At 40.1% G+C, this 15,219-nt stretch overlaps 1 protein-coding gene across 1 annotated transcript; it reads left to right on the top strand.

Moving 5' to 3' along the window:
- The first annotated feature begins 345 nt into the window (after positions 1-345).
- On the top strand, positions 346-12,300 carry cxcr3.1 (chemokine (C-X-C motif) receptor 3, tandem duplicate 1). Its single transcript, XM_034173996.1, has 3 exons — positions 346-428; positions 10,421-10,816; positions 10,994-12,300. The coding sequence occupies exons 1-3, from the start codon at positions 417-419 to the stop codon at positions 11,726-11,728; spliced, it is 1,143 nt and encodes a 380-aa protein (XP_034029887.1). The 5' UTR covers positions 346-416; the 3' UTR covers positions 11,729-12,300.
- The last annotated feature ends 2,919 nt before the right edge of the window (positions 12,301-15,219 follow it).

Raw genomic sequence — 15,219 nt, 5'->3', positions numbered from 1 at the left:
TAACTAAGTTACTTTTTTAAGGAGTTATCAATAATTGGATTACTTTTTCAAAGTAACTGTGGCAACACTGTCCAGGACCTAAGACAGTTCCCTCATGTGGTGGATTTGTCAACACACAACACCAGCGGATGTGGCAGCGCTTGGCAGAAGAATGCACTTTACCGATTCCCACTCTGCTTGAGAAATCAAAACAGTAGAGACTAAATCAGAGAACAAACCATAATTTTGTTGTTGACATTAAAGCCCTCAATAAAGAAAACCCTGTCTGCTGGAGTTCCTGGTCAGTTTCAAATGTGTGGGTGTGCATGCATATGAGCATGGAGTTTTTTTTTGGGCTTCCTCCTATAGATGAGGTGCCACTCACAGCTCTTATCACAGAATCCACATCTTCTCTGCCGTCAACCTGCTCCAGCATCATGACAAACTTGGTAAAGACTCTCTCTTAACTAGTTGATACTCACACTCTTTGCTAAATGTGGTTTCATTCCACTTTCTTCCTGAAGCCAGTTTGTATTTATGCACTTTTTATTGATAAAACTGCTGAATGACATGAATGAAGTTGTGGCACAGTGTGTCTGCAATGGTTTTTTTGGGGGGTTCCTTTTGTCTTTTTCATCTCTTTGTCACGTATCATCCTATGTAAAAAGAGCGCAGCGTGGAACCACAGTGTTGATACTGTGATGTGGTTTGTTAATTGAGGTATGACAAGACTACAATTCAATTAAAAACTTCAAGCATTTATTCAGTTATATTTTTAATCATCCATCCTGAATGATTGTGGAAAAATAATTGTGTTTTTCATTCATGTTTTTATTGTAGATTGATTTCATGCCCAGTGACACCATACGTGAGTTTATCTAGTGTACACGCTTCCTCTCAGATGGCTGTGTAAATTTCGCTTCTGCAACTGTCTCGGAAACCCGTTTTTTTAAAAAGCCCAACATGGTGTCTGTTATGGAAAATAATATTCATATTTCATGCAGTCACACTAAGACTGAAATGCTCTGTTTCTGTCTTTAGCACTTTTAGATTTGCCTTTTAATGTAAAGTGCTTCATAAATTAAATGAATTATTATTATTATTATTATTATGCTGAAAAGAAGCTGAATACATGCTTATACAGACAAGCATTTAGATAGAATTGTTTTTTTTTTATAGTTTAGCACTGTGATTTTTTAAAAATATGTAAGTGCTATATAAATAAATCTTACTTACTTACTTACATGAAGTGAAGAATACACACAATCACCGCCAACATGTTTACGGTACACATATTGCTGGTTTTCTCAAATACAGAGCTTGGCTAGAATTAGAATAGGGTTTTAACAAGGCGTGAACAAAATAAAGAAGTCATTTGCTATAGTACATTTAATGTTTTTGAATCCAGCTTTTGCTTTTTGGTAAATGCTATTTTAAAATATTCATTATTTTTAAAATAAAAAGCTTTTAAATTTGATGCCAGGATTCTTTAGTTGCATTTCACTTACCCCCCCGAAAAATTTCCACCAGTATTTTTGCCATATTAAATATACATCGGAAACTAAACTCTTAAATCTGCTTATGACTTGCTCTTATTTAACAGCATCAGTAGGAAAAAGTAGTGGGCCTGGTTTCAGTCCCTTTTCTTCTAGATGTTTTTTCCAACTAAAACTGAAACAAAATGAAGAGATACAACCCCAGTTCCAATGAAGTTGGGACATTGTGCAAAATGTAAATAAAAACAGAATACAATGATTTGCAAATCATCTTCAACCTATATTCAATTGAATACACCACAAAGACAAGATATTTAATGTTCAAACTGATAGACTTTATTGTTTTTGTGCAAATATTTGCTCATTTTGAAATGGATGCCTGCAACACATTTTTAAAAAGTTGGAACGGGGCAAAAAACGACTGGGAAAGTTGAATATATATATATACGAGGTCTGTCAATAAAGTAATGGTCCTTTTTATTTTTTTCAAAAACTATATGAATTTGAATCACGTGCGATTACATCAGCCAACCTTGAACCCTCGTGCGCATGCGTGAGTTTTTCCACGCCTGTCAGTCGCGAATCCGTCTGCACGTCTTTCATTACAAAATCTCCTTTAACAGTGGAATGTCCGGATAAACTGCTGATCCCGAGCTCTTCTGAGACTTCTCTGTTCTCTCACGACGTCCTGGGTCAACAGAGGCTTAAATTTTGGAAGTTTTCAGCTCGAAACAGGCAGACGACGCGGCGGCTCGGGGCGCGGCGCGCCCTGCGGCTCCGTGGGGAGTCCTTAAAGCGACACTAACACTCCATAATCTCTCATCAGCCGTTAAAATTTTCACCGAAAACCATCTGAATTTCTCGAATGGTGTCCACTCGGATGTGCCTCACAGTTTTTGAAAAAATTTTGATCAAGCAAAGCGGCAGTCTCTGAGCCATTCCTGAACAATGAAAAAAAAGATGAGAGTGGTGGACCAGTGCTCACTCAAAGCCTGCCCACAGGCGAATGACGCAACCGACAGGCGTGGAAAAACTCACGCATGCGCACGAGGGTTCAAGGTTGGCTGATGTAATCGCACGTGATTCAAATCAATATAGTTTTTGAAAAAAATAAAAAGGACCGTTACTTTATTGACAGACCTCGTGTATATATATATATATATATATATATATATATATATATATATATATATATATATATATATATATATATATATATATATATATATATATGCTTCATTTCACCATTGGAACATTTTCTTATGTTTTCTGAAGCTGTGTATAGATTTATGTGTATGTGTATTTATGTGTATGTGTATAGATAGAATTTCATTAAACTACCTGAAATTCTTGTGCACAGGTGCAGGTGTGGTTGTGCACAGAATATCAATAGTTATCAACAGTAACCTTTAATGGCTTGATGTCTTTGGTGTAATATGGTATCAAACATTATATAATGGCTGAGTGGATCCTTATCATTTGATTTGTGCTTTGTATGTCACATGACATGGATTATTCGTCCCATTTGTGTTGCATTGCATTTAGAGTGCGATTTGGTTCCATACATTTGGTACCATTGCACTCTGCATGCGCACGAACACACACACACACACACACACACACACACACACCACACACACACACACACACACACACACACACACACACACACACACTGTCCACTCCAGCTTTGTTTTTTTAGTGTGGAAATGTGTTCCGTTCTCAAAATGGTACATGAATGGCACTCACATTGCACACAAACACACACACACACACACAGAGAGAGAGAGAGAGAGAGAGAGAGAGAGAGAGAGAGAGAGAGAGAGAGAGAGAGAGAGAGAGAGAGACTGTCAGACTCCCAGACTAGGCTTTGGTATAAGAGAAATCATCGTCTTTATTCCAGGCTTAGGTTCGGTGCACAGATAATCAAGCAGTGGAGTGGAGGTACAAACAGGGTCAGGGAGATACACAGTCATAATCAAGCAGGGTTTGGTGTCACGAGCAAACACAGTTTCCCGGTATAAGGCAAAAGGTGCAGACAAAAAACACAGAGCAGAATATGGTACACGGCAAGGCGAAACAGGAGTGAATACAAAGGCTGGAATGTGTACAAAAGATGACAAACTGGCAGTGAGCCGAGACTGTGAGGGTTTAAATAAGGAGCAAACAAATCAGGATAATGTGAAGCAGGTGTGTGGAAGTCTCTGGAAGGGGGCGTGACCGGGGAGACAAAGATTGTGGACAATGCAAGATAGTGAAGGAAGGAACGCACAGAGTGGAGTAATGAAAAAGACAAAGACACATGAGCAGGTGCAAGAGTGGGAGTGAATGAAAATACAAAGCAGACAGAATCAAAGTGTGACAGACATAGACACGAGGCAGGTGCAGGGAGTGGAGTGAACACAAACAAATAAGGACAAACTGAGAACAGAGCTAAAATGGAATCTAAGGACAGAATATAATACTAGAGGACCAGGACAGACCAAGAATCATGGGAACTAAAAGCGAACCAAGATATAACAAGTACAAGAGAAAAACTACATGAGAACTGATCAGAAAATAGAAAATCAATACTAAAGCAAAATAAACAAGAACTGACTAAATAACAGAAAACAAAACCAGATATAAAACTACAACAGAAATGAGAAGAGCAAAAATAAACAGATGATAGCTAAATGATAAACAATGAAAACACAACCTGGCAGAACAAACTAGAATGGAACTGAACAATGGCCGAAGTATGAAAGTAATAAAGAAACAAAGTGGCAAACAAAAATGGAACATAGAATAAAAACATGTTGAAAATAACTAACTGATAAAACAAAGCAGGAGTAAATGGTGATGAAAAGAAAGGGGGAAAATAGAATCAAAGCCTCTCTCAGGGTCAAAACGTGACAGAGACAGAGAGAGAGAAACCTTGCGCGCGAGGGGAGAGTGCTACAGACTGACACAATTTGATACATTGTAAAAAGCCAGAAGACATTATTTCCAAGAGTTAATGGACTTTATTAACATGCCACAATTGTGAGAGAAATGGAGGGCGTAAAAGTACCTGGAGCAGCCACCGGCAACCATGCGTGTTCCGTGCATGAGAAGTGGACATGGACATGTCCCATCACTGGCCATCCATCCATGAGGAGCTAACCTGGACGTGGACATGTCCTCTGAACGTGGAAGCTTGGGCTCACATCTTCTTCTTCTGTGGTTTTGAAGCTTCACTGCCAACAAAGTCCAGCGGGATGAATGAAATCAATCCAGGTACTGTATGTACTGATAAAAGGTTTTTTCGCCCCAGCATGTAGAATTGTGGAGGCTTGGTGTACAGTAGCGCAGTGCTGTGTAAATTTACAAACAGTTGCGGTGTGTTGTGTAGACTTGCTCCAAAACAGTGTATTTCTATGTCTAGTGCTCCACACTAAAAAAATTAAACATGTTTAATTTCTTGCATCCTCCTCGCTTAGTCCTCAGCATACTGCTGCGTAGGCAAGCAAAAACTCAGCATAGTCAGTACACCGCAATACGCAATACTACATTGGCCCTGGTGTGAAAGGGGCTTTAGCTGCCAGCTGGTATTGCAGGTCAGTTCAGCTGAACACTTCAAAGGACATTTTCGCTTGTCCAGTGGTGACAAGAAGCACTTTACTCTGTGTTTCTTTTTATCCCATCTAATTCACCCTAGTGAGGTATTAATTCTAGTGCAAATCTTGCAAAATCTCAGAGGTGGCAGCAGCACGAGAAGTCAACAACATAATGAAGTGCTACAAGAGGCTCAGATAACACACCAATTTAACTGCTGCACACGGATAATGACATCAACATCGCAAGGTAAAACTCTTTGTATATTTTGCCTAAAACTCTTAATACATTATCTAGGTTTTTAGATGTTGTTATTGCGTTTATTTATGTAAACACCTGAGAATCTCAAGTGATTTCACGATTATTTACAATGGGAATCTCTGAGCCTAATCTCATCCCATTCAAGTCATTCTGGGGGAAATTGAAGTTTGCTCTTTAACCCCCTGCTTATTGTCCTTTATAATAGTTTGTGGTGTTTGTTCCAGAATAATACATATAAGTTGTCTGAAATTCGTTTGGTGTTTATGAAGTTCCACGCAGGTTGAAGGTAGGACACACATGGAATTCTTGAAATATTTGTAAATATTTGTTTTAGCAAGTTTTCAGGCTCTTGCGCATGCAGTCTCTTATAAATGAAAAATTTATATAATGTATAATGTTCATTTGCAATTGTCATACTGTGGTTTCGCCGTGTTATTTTGACTGCAGCGCCTCTCTGATGTGCAAGGGATTATGGGATACATCAACAGGGTGAACAGCATTAATTAGCTGGTTACCCCTCAGCAGTGTTTGCTTTGTAAATCAGTAATGCGCAAATTCAATTTACTTTTGCCCTCTAAAAAGTGAGCATAGGTTGAAACGTTAAAAATTTCAACCTGTCAGGATTTCGCTCTGATCAGGGTGATTGTTTCATTTTCCCCCTTTCTTATGCCCTCCATTTGTCCCGGCCTTGATTTATTAGTGTTTTATTTTTTGTCATCTGTTTATTCTCTGCTCTGTTTTGTTTTGCCACTTTGCGACTTTTCATACTTTAGCCATGATTCTGTTCTGTTCTGGTTTTCTTCAGTCAGTTTGTGTTTTCATTGTTTATCATTAGCATATCACTTGTTTATTTTGTTCATCTCATTTTTGATATTATTAGTTATATTGTAGGGTTTTGTTTTCTGTTTATCACTTAGTCCCTGTTTTACTTATCATTTTACTAACCGCTTTGTTTTACTAGTATTAGCCAGTTCCAGTTTGGTTTTGTCTTAGTGTTTATTTTCGTATTGTTCTCTTACCAGTTCTCAAGTAGTTTTTGTTTTAGCACTTATTTTCTGATGGTTTGTTTTTCAGTTCTTGCCAGTTTGTGTTTCCTTTGTGTAGTCATTAGTTGTCATCGTCCGTATTCTTTCATTACTCACTTACACCTATCACAGTCTCCCTCTGATCACTGCACTCTCTTCACCTGCACTTCCTCATCTCTGTTAGCCACATCCCGTTTTGTCTGTCATTTCCTTGCCCACTTGTCACTGCCTTTTCTTGCTTCTCTTTTCCCCTCTTGGATTCTCCTGACCACACCTCCTTTCCAGATCCTTCTCCATGTGCATCTTGTTTTCCAGTTACCACCTGTCTAAACACATGATGAAAATAACAACTAATAAAACAAAGCTGGGGCAAATGAAGATGCACTAAAGGAGCCTAGATGAGGGTGGGGCATGACAGTCTTAATTTAAACTGCTTCTGTTCACTTCCTCCCTGCTTGTTCGTCGACTTTTGTTACTTACCAGCTCTCGTCATAGTTCTGATGTTTGCCTAGTCCATGTATTCCGACCCCTGTTCTGTTTTTTGGAACCTGTTTTTGCCTCTGATTGCCCTGTTTGCTTGTTTACTGAACCCTGCTGTTTTGGACCACCGACTTACTTGCCCCGCCCTTATCTGTACTTTTGCACCGTGGACTGCTTGCCTGTGTACCGTACTGTGTCTGGATTAAAGAATCCAGCCTTTTATACTCATACGCCAGACTGTGAGTCTGCATATGGTATCCAGCCTCAATCAGTGCCTCGCTACCTCCAAGCCTGACACAACCAAAATTTAAATGTTTAACATAATGTATTAACAGCAGTAAAATCAAAGTCATTGTTACTTTTAGTAATAATGTATTATTTATTGAAGCTATTATAAAACACTAAACTATCAAACAAATAAACATGTAAAAACATGCATTAGGGGGTGTGTGTATTTGACACAAGAGGGGAGGAATGAAGACCAATATGGCAGCAATGTCATGAGCAGCTTGGGGGCATCAGGAGGGCCAATGTAATGGCGAAGCCACTGGCCTCCTTGACAAGAATATTGGGGGACCCAATATGGCAGCTATGCTACATGCTAGGTGCACTACACAGACCCTCATAATGGATATGTGGACCTTTGCAATGAGGTGAGTAGTATTATTGTTATGCGTGCCTAGTTACGGGGGTCACGGGGAAGCACATCTGTAGTGAGTCACAAAGTTGTTGGTTACTGTTGCAATGCGAAGTAGATAAAGAGAGTGGCAAGAAAGTTCTGTAAAAGTGAATCATGCATTTATAATATATACATCTACATGGTGTCAGAAGTGGGATAAAAATGAAACCTTCCCATTTGAGGACAGAGAAGACCCAGAGACCCTAATAAAAGGTTCACACCATATGCCTTGCTGCTGAAAAAATGTCATGGGGCCGATACATGTTTAACACTGCTACGCAGAAAATGGCAGAGAGTGTGCAATGGTACGTGTCTATACTTTGGCTGCTGGCTAAAAGCTGTAACTTTGGCAATTTGATGCACTGATCAGAGATCAATTATCACAATGGACAATGCATCAACAGCGCTGCATTGTGCTCACAGCTGCTTCAGCAGAAGGCTCTCACTCTGGAGCGGATAGAGCTGTGCATGCTATAAGAGCAGTTGGAACGAAGCGACACTGATCTAAAAAGAGGGGGAAATATACATAATATAGGGGAAGCCGGGCACAGTGGATCAGAAATGTTGTTTTGTGGCAGCATAAACACATTATGTATAGGTTAGGTCATTCTATGGGATTTAATACAGAAAGTTATTGTTTATAAGGCTGTGTTATTTGTGTCTCCCCAAGTGTAATTTACAGGTGTTTAAAATCGATTTTAAAATTTTTGATTCACTGTGCCCCAGACACTAATTCACAGCGCACAGTGAATCATTGTCTGGGGCACAGTGAATCAACTTAAAATATAATGAAAAAACATGATTAAAAAGATTTCTTCAAAATTATTAAAACTATAATCCAGCAAACAAGCTATGTAATGTGTGAGTGTCTTATATAGTGATATAAGTCCTTTAGAAACTATTATAAATACAACTGCCATAATTTCTGTTCAAACGTGAAAACAGTTGTTTATATACACAACTTATAGAACAAATTCATGGAAAAATGAATGTATAAGCTTCAACAAGTAATTTTTGTCATCCACTTGATACTGGGACTTAGTAAATCACTTTCATCAAAATTCACCGCATTCATAACTCCAGATGGTGGGTACTGCTTCCTATCGAATTTCCACAGGAAATTAAGTATTCCATGACTGCATGGAGCCAATTTTTGCAGGATTACCATTTTAGATCATCGTGAATGACATCCTGATCTGTGGCAAGTCTGTCCATGAGCGTGATGTGCACCTCCCTGGGTCCTGGACAGGATTCAACTCATCAATCTAAAGTTGAACCCCAAAAAGTGTCTGAGGGGCCATATGTGCCACACCTGTTGAAAAGACAGGGTATTAAAACCCAACTCTGGTAAAGCTGAAGCTGTTGTACTTGATGACACCTACACAGGACAGACTTCAGCTACAGCGATTCCTGGGAGTGATAAACTACCTCAACCTATAGTGAAATTACACCACGCCTGTGCGATCTCCTTAACAAGACACAGACTGGTGCTGGCACGAGCACCACGCTGCTGCATTCTCTACATTGAAAGGTGCACCCGATGAACCCAGTGGTTCTGCTGTACATCGATGTTCATCAACCAGTTGTACTGTACAAGATTTACCATAGAGTGCCATACTGTTTGTATTTCTTTGCAACTGATGTAAATAAAGTCCAAGACATATCCTGCCGCAGCTTTATCATCAGAGAGCCTTGTCCACAACTACCACAAAAGACTCTAAGCTGTTATTGATGTTAAAGGGGCCAATTCACGGTATTAAGAACATGGGGTATGTAAACTTTTGATCAGGGTCATTTGGGTAGTTTCTGTTATTATTATGATTTAAAAGAGTAAACACAGTTGTTCGACAACAAATGGCTTCATGTTATTTGTGTCATTCATATTCTCTGAAAAATAGCCAACACCCCCCCCCCCCCCCCCCCCAAAAAAAATTCTGCCAGGGTATGTAAAGTTTTGAGCACAATTGTACATTCACACTCTTTGCTCAATACTTTGCACCTTTGTCAGCAATTGCAGCCTCAAGTCTTCTTGAATATTATGCCACAGGCTTGGCACACCCTATAGTAGGTGTTCAGAATAATAGTAGTGCTATGTGACTAAAAAGATTAATCCAGGTTTTGAGTATATTTCTTATTGTTACATGGGAAACAAGGTACCAATAGATTCAGTAGATTCTCACAAATCCAACAAGACCAGGCATTCATGATATGCACACTCTTAAGTATTTAGCTTCATGGCAAATACATTTTTTAATTTTAATAAATTTGCAAAAATCTCAAGACAACTTTTTCACATTGTCATTATGGGGTATTGTGTGGACAATTCTGAGGAAAAAATAAATTTCAACCATTTTGGAATAAGGCTATAACATAACAAAATGTGGAAAATGAAGTGCTGTGAATACTTTGCAGATGCACTGTACATAACTGCATATTCAGCTATATATATATATATATATATATGTGTGTGTGTGTGTGTGTGTGTGTGTGTGTGTGTGTGTGAAATGTCTCCCCAAATTCTCTATTTTAAAATAAATACATACAAAGAGACTACATATTATGCAGTTCCACATATAGTACCTGTGCGTACAAGAACCTCACACACACAGTTCCACTGAATGAAGTCTACGTTATGTGTCAACAACACTTCAAAATGAAAAAAGCTAAATGTAACATAAAAAATTCCAAACAATTCAACCTCTATACCACCATATTTAGAATGAGCTAAACTCTCTGAATATCCACATCAAAATGCCCTCAAACCATAAAGGCAAAGCACCAAGAGACAAGTGAGGGTATGATCGAGCAAGAAAAAAAAAACAAGAAATCAAAAAGACACTCTTAAGTAACACACCACCACCCAGTGACTATAATATTGTATTACCCAACTCAAAAAATAATGTCCTGCTTTTTGTTCTTTTCAGGGTTCTTCAACTGAAATTGTGACATGGGATGATTTGGGCCCATATTTTTTGGAGGACATATTTGAAAACGCAACATTCCCTTCTGAAGCTGAATGCTGTGACGGTGGACAGGGTGATGTGTGCAACCTGACCGAGGGCGTGAATTTCGAGGGAGTGTTCATCCCAGTTCTCTACTCAGTGGCATTCTGTGTGGGTTTTCTGGGAAATGGAGTACTGCTGGTAGTTCTGGCTCGAAGCTGGAGAACGTGGAGTGTGACAGACAACTTCATCGTCCACCTTGGTGTGGCAGACACTCTGCTGCTCTTGACGCTGCCTTTGTGGGCTGCACAGGCCTCTCAGGAATTAGGATGGACCTTTGGCACTCCCCTCTGCAAGATGACTGGAGCTGTTTTCACGGTATGAACTAAATAATGTACATCTTGAGCAAATAGGTTTGCACACACTTTGACAAAAGACTTTAACCTTTTAAAGTTTTTACTCAAAGTGTATGTAAGTGTCTGCTTTCAACTGTCTGAGGGGGGGTCACGTAAAGAATATGCACGTCTGACCTCACTGATTTCTATGCACCTTCAGATTAACTTCTACTGTGGGATCTTTCTGCTGGCTTGCATCAGTCTGGACCGTTACCTGTCCATCGTCCATGCTGCCCAGATGTACTCCCGCCACAACAGCTGGGTGGTACAGGTCAGCTGCCTGTCAGTGTGGATCTTCTCCATGCTCCTCTCTATCCCTGACTGGATATTTCTGGAAGCCCTGAACAACACAAGGCGAAATAAAATAGAGTGTGTTCCTAACTACTATCGGCATGGTTCTCAAGCCGTTGCCGATTGGCGTAAAGCATCACGCCTGCTCTACCACGTTGTGGGCTTCCTGCTGCCTTCAGTGATCATGAGCTTCTGCTACTTCTGCATCCTGAGGCAGCTGAGGTATGGCTCTCAGGGCTTCCAAAAACAGAAGGCCTTCAAGGTCATCATGGCTGTGGTGGTGGTCTTCTTCGTCTGCTGGATGCCATACAACATCACACTCATGGTGGACACATTCCGTTCCAGGGGCAATAGTGAGACCTGTGGAGTCAAATCATCTTTGGAAAAAGCCATAATAGTCACATCCACTCTGGGCTACTTACACTGCAGCCTCAACCCTGTCTTGTATGCTTTTGTGGGTGTGAAGTTCAGACGTCAACTTTTGGATATCCTCAGGTCTCTTGGCTGCAAGCTGAAGTCGAGTGTCAGGCACCCATCTGCCTCCAGCAGGAGAAGCTCCTTTTGGTCTGAGTCTGGAGACACCTCCAACTCGGTTGCTATCTGACAAAGACAGACTGACATCCAGCATGCCGACACACACACACACACACACACACACACACACACACACACACACACACACACACACACACACACACACACACACACACACACACACACACACACACACACCAAAGTAGGAAAAATGGTCAGGGCAACCGAGATGTCACATTTCACTTTGTACATTTCACTTCACACATTTCTCAAAAACGTGTGAAGTTTTGACTCACTGGGTGCAATGTTGAGAAATGCTGGTTTCTCAGAATGCAAAAGATGAAGAACCACACATACTTTTCTGGGTCAACGTTCAAAATTTCTCAGTCGCCCCTCATACTAAGTCAAAAATGTGCATTATTTCTGTCAAGTGTGCTGGTAACATGATTTGCAATGTTCATATTTCTGCAGCTGAACATGTATGTGACTTGAGATAACAAAAGATAACTTTGAAAGTTTTAAGGTCATGCAACTGCACATATGTTTTGTAGATCTATTTTCTATATAGTATACAAATAATGTTTATGAGTTCAATGGTCATTGAATGGTACATTCCATTTTTCACCAAATTAAATATTTGTTCCATTGAAAGAATGTAAACCATTCATTATTTGTTTTATATAACAGTTAAAATAGATCCTTGTCATTTGATATTTTATTAATTTAGAAACAACAGAAAAGGGACTTACATTTTGGTGTGCATCACTGGTGCTTAACAGTCAAACACAAACTTTAAATAGGAGTCCAAAATTGTTCTCAGTAATCCATGATGCCATGCACTGTCTTTGTGTACAGACTGTCGTCTACTTTCCTCACTCCAGTGAAAAATCGCGTCAGAAATTTGGCCAGCTTTTCAAACTTCATCCTCTTCATCTTAACAGCTCTTCATGCCTCCAGACGGCTTACGGCGTGGTGGATTTGTTTTTTTGTGTTAGAAGAATTAGCAGTGTCAATTAGCTCCTTCAAATTGTCATCCACCAGCAAAACAAACTCCGCCATGTTTAACTAAACTCCACCCCGGTAGTGTGAGTGCGCGTGGTTGTCGGGGCGTGCAATAGCACATTTCACATAGCACCAAAACTGCAAGTTAAAAACAACTATTGCACGGTCAATGAAACACAACAGCAAATGGTACAAATAATCCATGTCACGTGACATAAAACCCACCAATCAAATGACAAGGATCCACTCAGCCATTATATAATACGGTATGTAGCAACATAAAGGTTTTCGTTGAATACAGATTTTTTTTTGTTAAAAACTGTTTTGTATGTAAACTTTTTAACGATATGCATTTCTTTCCACAACTATACACTGAATAATGTTTTATTGTTTATATATCAACATATAGAATAAAAATATTTTTCTTTTTAAAAACTTTGTTTTTCTCAACATTCTGTACAGTGACCGGAGCAATAGCCAGAGGAGGTGGAGTTCTTCTCGTATTATGTATTTGTTTCTGATTATTATCTGCACCGACTGACAGGAAACCAAGGAGGTGAAACCTTGGTTCCATGTACCTTGAAACTTTGCGAGATTACATGTTGAAATCTCACAATAGACGTCATGAGAAGATGCTCCATGCAGATTTACCATAGAGTGCCATATTGTTTGTATTTCTTTGTAATTGATGTAAATAAAGTCCGAAACATATTCAGTGGCAGCTTTACCATCAGAGAGCCTTGTCCACAACTACCACAAAAGACTCCAAGCTGTCAGTGATGTTAAACGGGGCAACACACTGTATTAAGAAAAGGAGTATGTAAACTTTAGATCAGGTTAATTTGGGTAGTTCTCTTGTCATTTTGATTTAAAAAGAGGAAACACAGTTGTTTGACAATAAATGGCTTCACCCAACCACTAACCATGAGTGAAAGAAAAGTTTTTTGTGTTGTCATTCATATTCTCTGAAAAATGGCCAAAAAAGCAAAAATTCTGCCAGGGTATGTAAACTTTTGAGCACAACTGTAAACCGTCATCAACCAGATGTTTGCAGTCACTGGACAAAAAAAGTCCCAAAATTTTTGTATTGTTTTCCATATAATAAACACCGTATATATGGGATTTATATATAACGCCACTGCTGTGGAATAAATAAAAAATAAAAACCAGCTGGTACGTCTGGAACCACATTGCGCCGCTGCTGTGGAATAAATAAAAAATAAAAACCAGCTGGTACCTGTGGAACCACATCGCGCAGCTGCTGTCGAATAAATAAAAAATAAAAACTAGCTGGTACCTGTGGAACATCACACCACTGCTGTGGAAAACAACAACAAAAAAGACATGCCACCCACGGGACTTGAACCTGCACTTTACTGCTTACCAGCCCAAAACCTTGCCACTGTGCTACCATCACTGGCCTGTAAATGTAATGAGAAAATGCCTGACATCAACAATGAGATGGACATATTAAAAAAAAATAAAACCACACACCATAAAAACCCTCTTATCAAGTATGAACCATCCGTTCCTCTATAGATTACCCATGGTCACAGACGTACAGTCATGAAATGACATTAATGAAGCAGTGCGCTGTTATCATGTCTACATCTACTGGTCCAGTGTGTCCAGCCGGCCCCGCGCGCAAGTCCATGTGGAACAGAACTCACATGGGTGATGTGACAGTCAGATCGCCCGCTGCATGTTATGATCTGACGGTCCATTGTTACCTGGGGCAACCTGTCAATGTGGGCGGCGTGTGCACGCGCACCACAGCCCGTTGCAACAGCGATATATGTTTTTATGTATGTCCACATGAATACAGCAAGCAGACACACGCGTGTCACAGTGGACAGTTGAAAGTTCATGTCCATCCAAACATGGCACGTGTTTCACAGCCGTGATGTTTATAACCAGAGATCCAACAGCAGCTGCTGTGGGCGGACACAACCCCTGTCAGTTCAGCACACACACCAACACATCATCTGTACATCCATATATCAGCAGCTCATGCAAGTGTGCCACCCCACCCAGGCACCACATGTTTATAGATGGGGGGCTCAACACGCGCGATTCACACGCACGGCACATGTGTATGCGGGGGGAGCCGACATTCTGACACCTCACGTGTGTTGTTGTTTTGCAAAGCCACACTCATGGTGCACTTAGACAAATTTCACTGCCAGCTTGACAGTGACTGTCTGCTGACTGTTTTCGTGATGATAGTACGAATGGCCACACATTTTCTCAGTGCCACACGAGCGGCGTTAGATGTGCGTGTCACCTGGAATTTGGCCGACACCTGCCGCGAGAGGGTTCGATGGGCTTGCACAGTGCACACTCTGTATTTCAGCCGCTGGTGTGCGCAAATAGTTGCAGCAACAGGTGTATGAGGCATTGGAGGCAGCTACACATTTACACGTTTTGCATACTATACCTGCATCATGCGCACGAAGTGTGAAATTCACACTATGTGTGAAAGGGTCCTTAAAGTTGTCATGTTATAATTTGAGGTGCATTACCGAGATAAACTATGCTGCAGTTCATGTTCATATTAAT

Source organism: Thalassophryne amazonica, chromosome 7 (genome assembly GCF_902500255.1).
Source record: "Thalassophryne amazonica chromosome 7, fThaAma1.1, whole genome shotgun sequence".
Classification (NCBI taxonomy): Eukaryota; Metazoa; Chordata; class Actinopteri; order Batrachoidiformes; family Batrachoididae; genus Thalassophryne; species Thalassophryne amazonica.
Note: the sequence above shows the minus strand (reverse complement) of the source record. Positions and strands in the feature narration are given on the sequence as shown.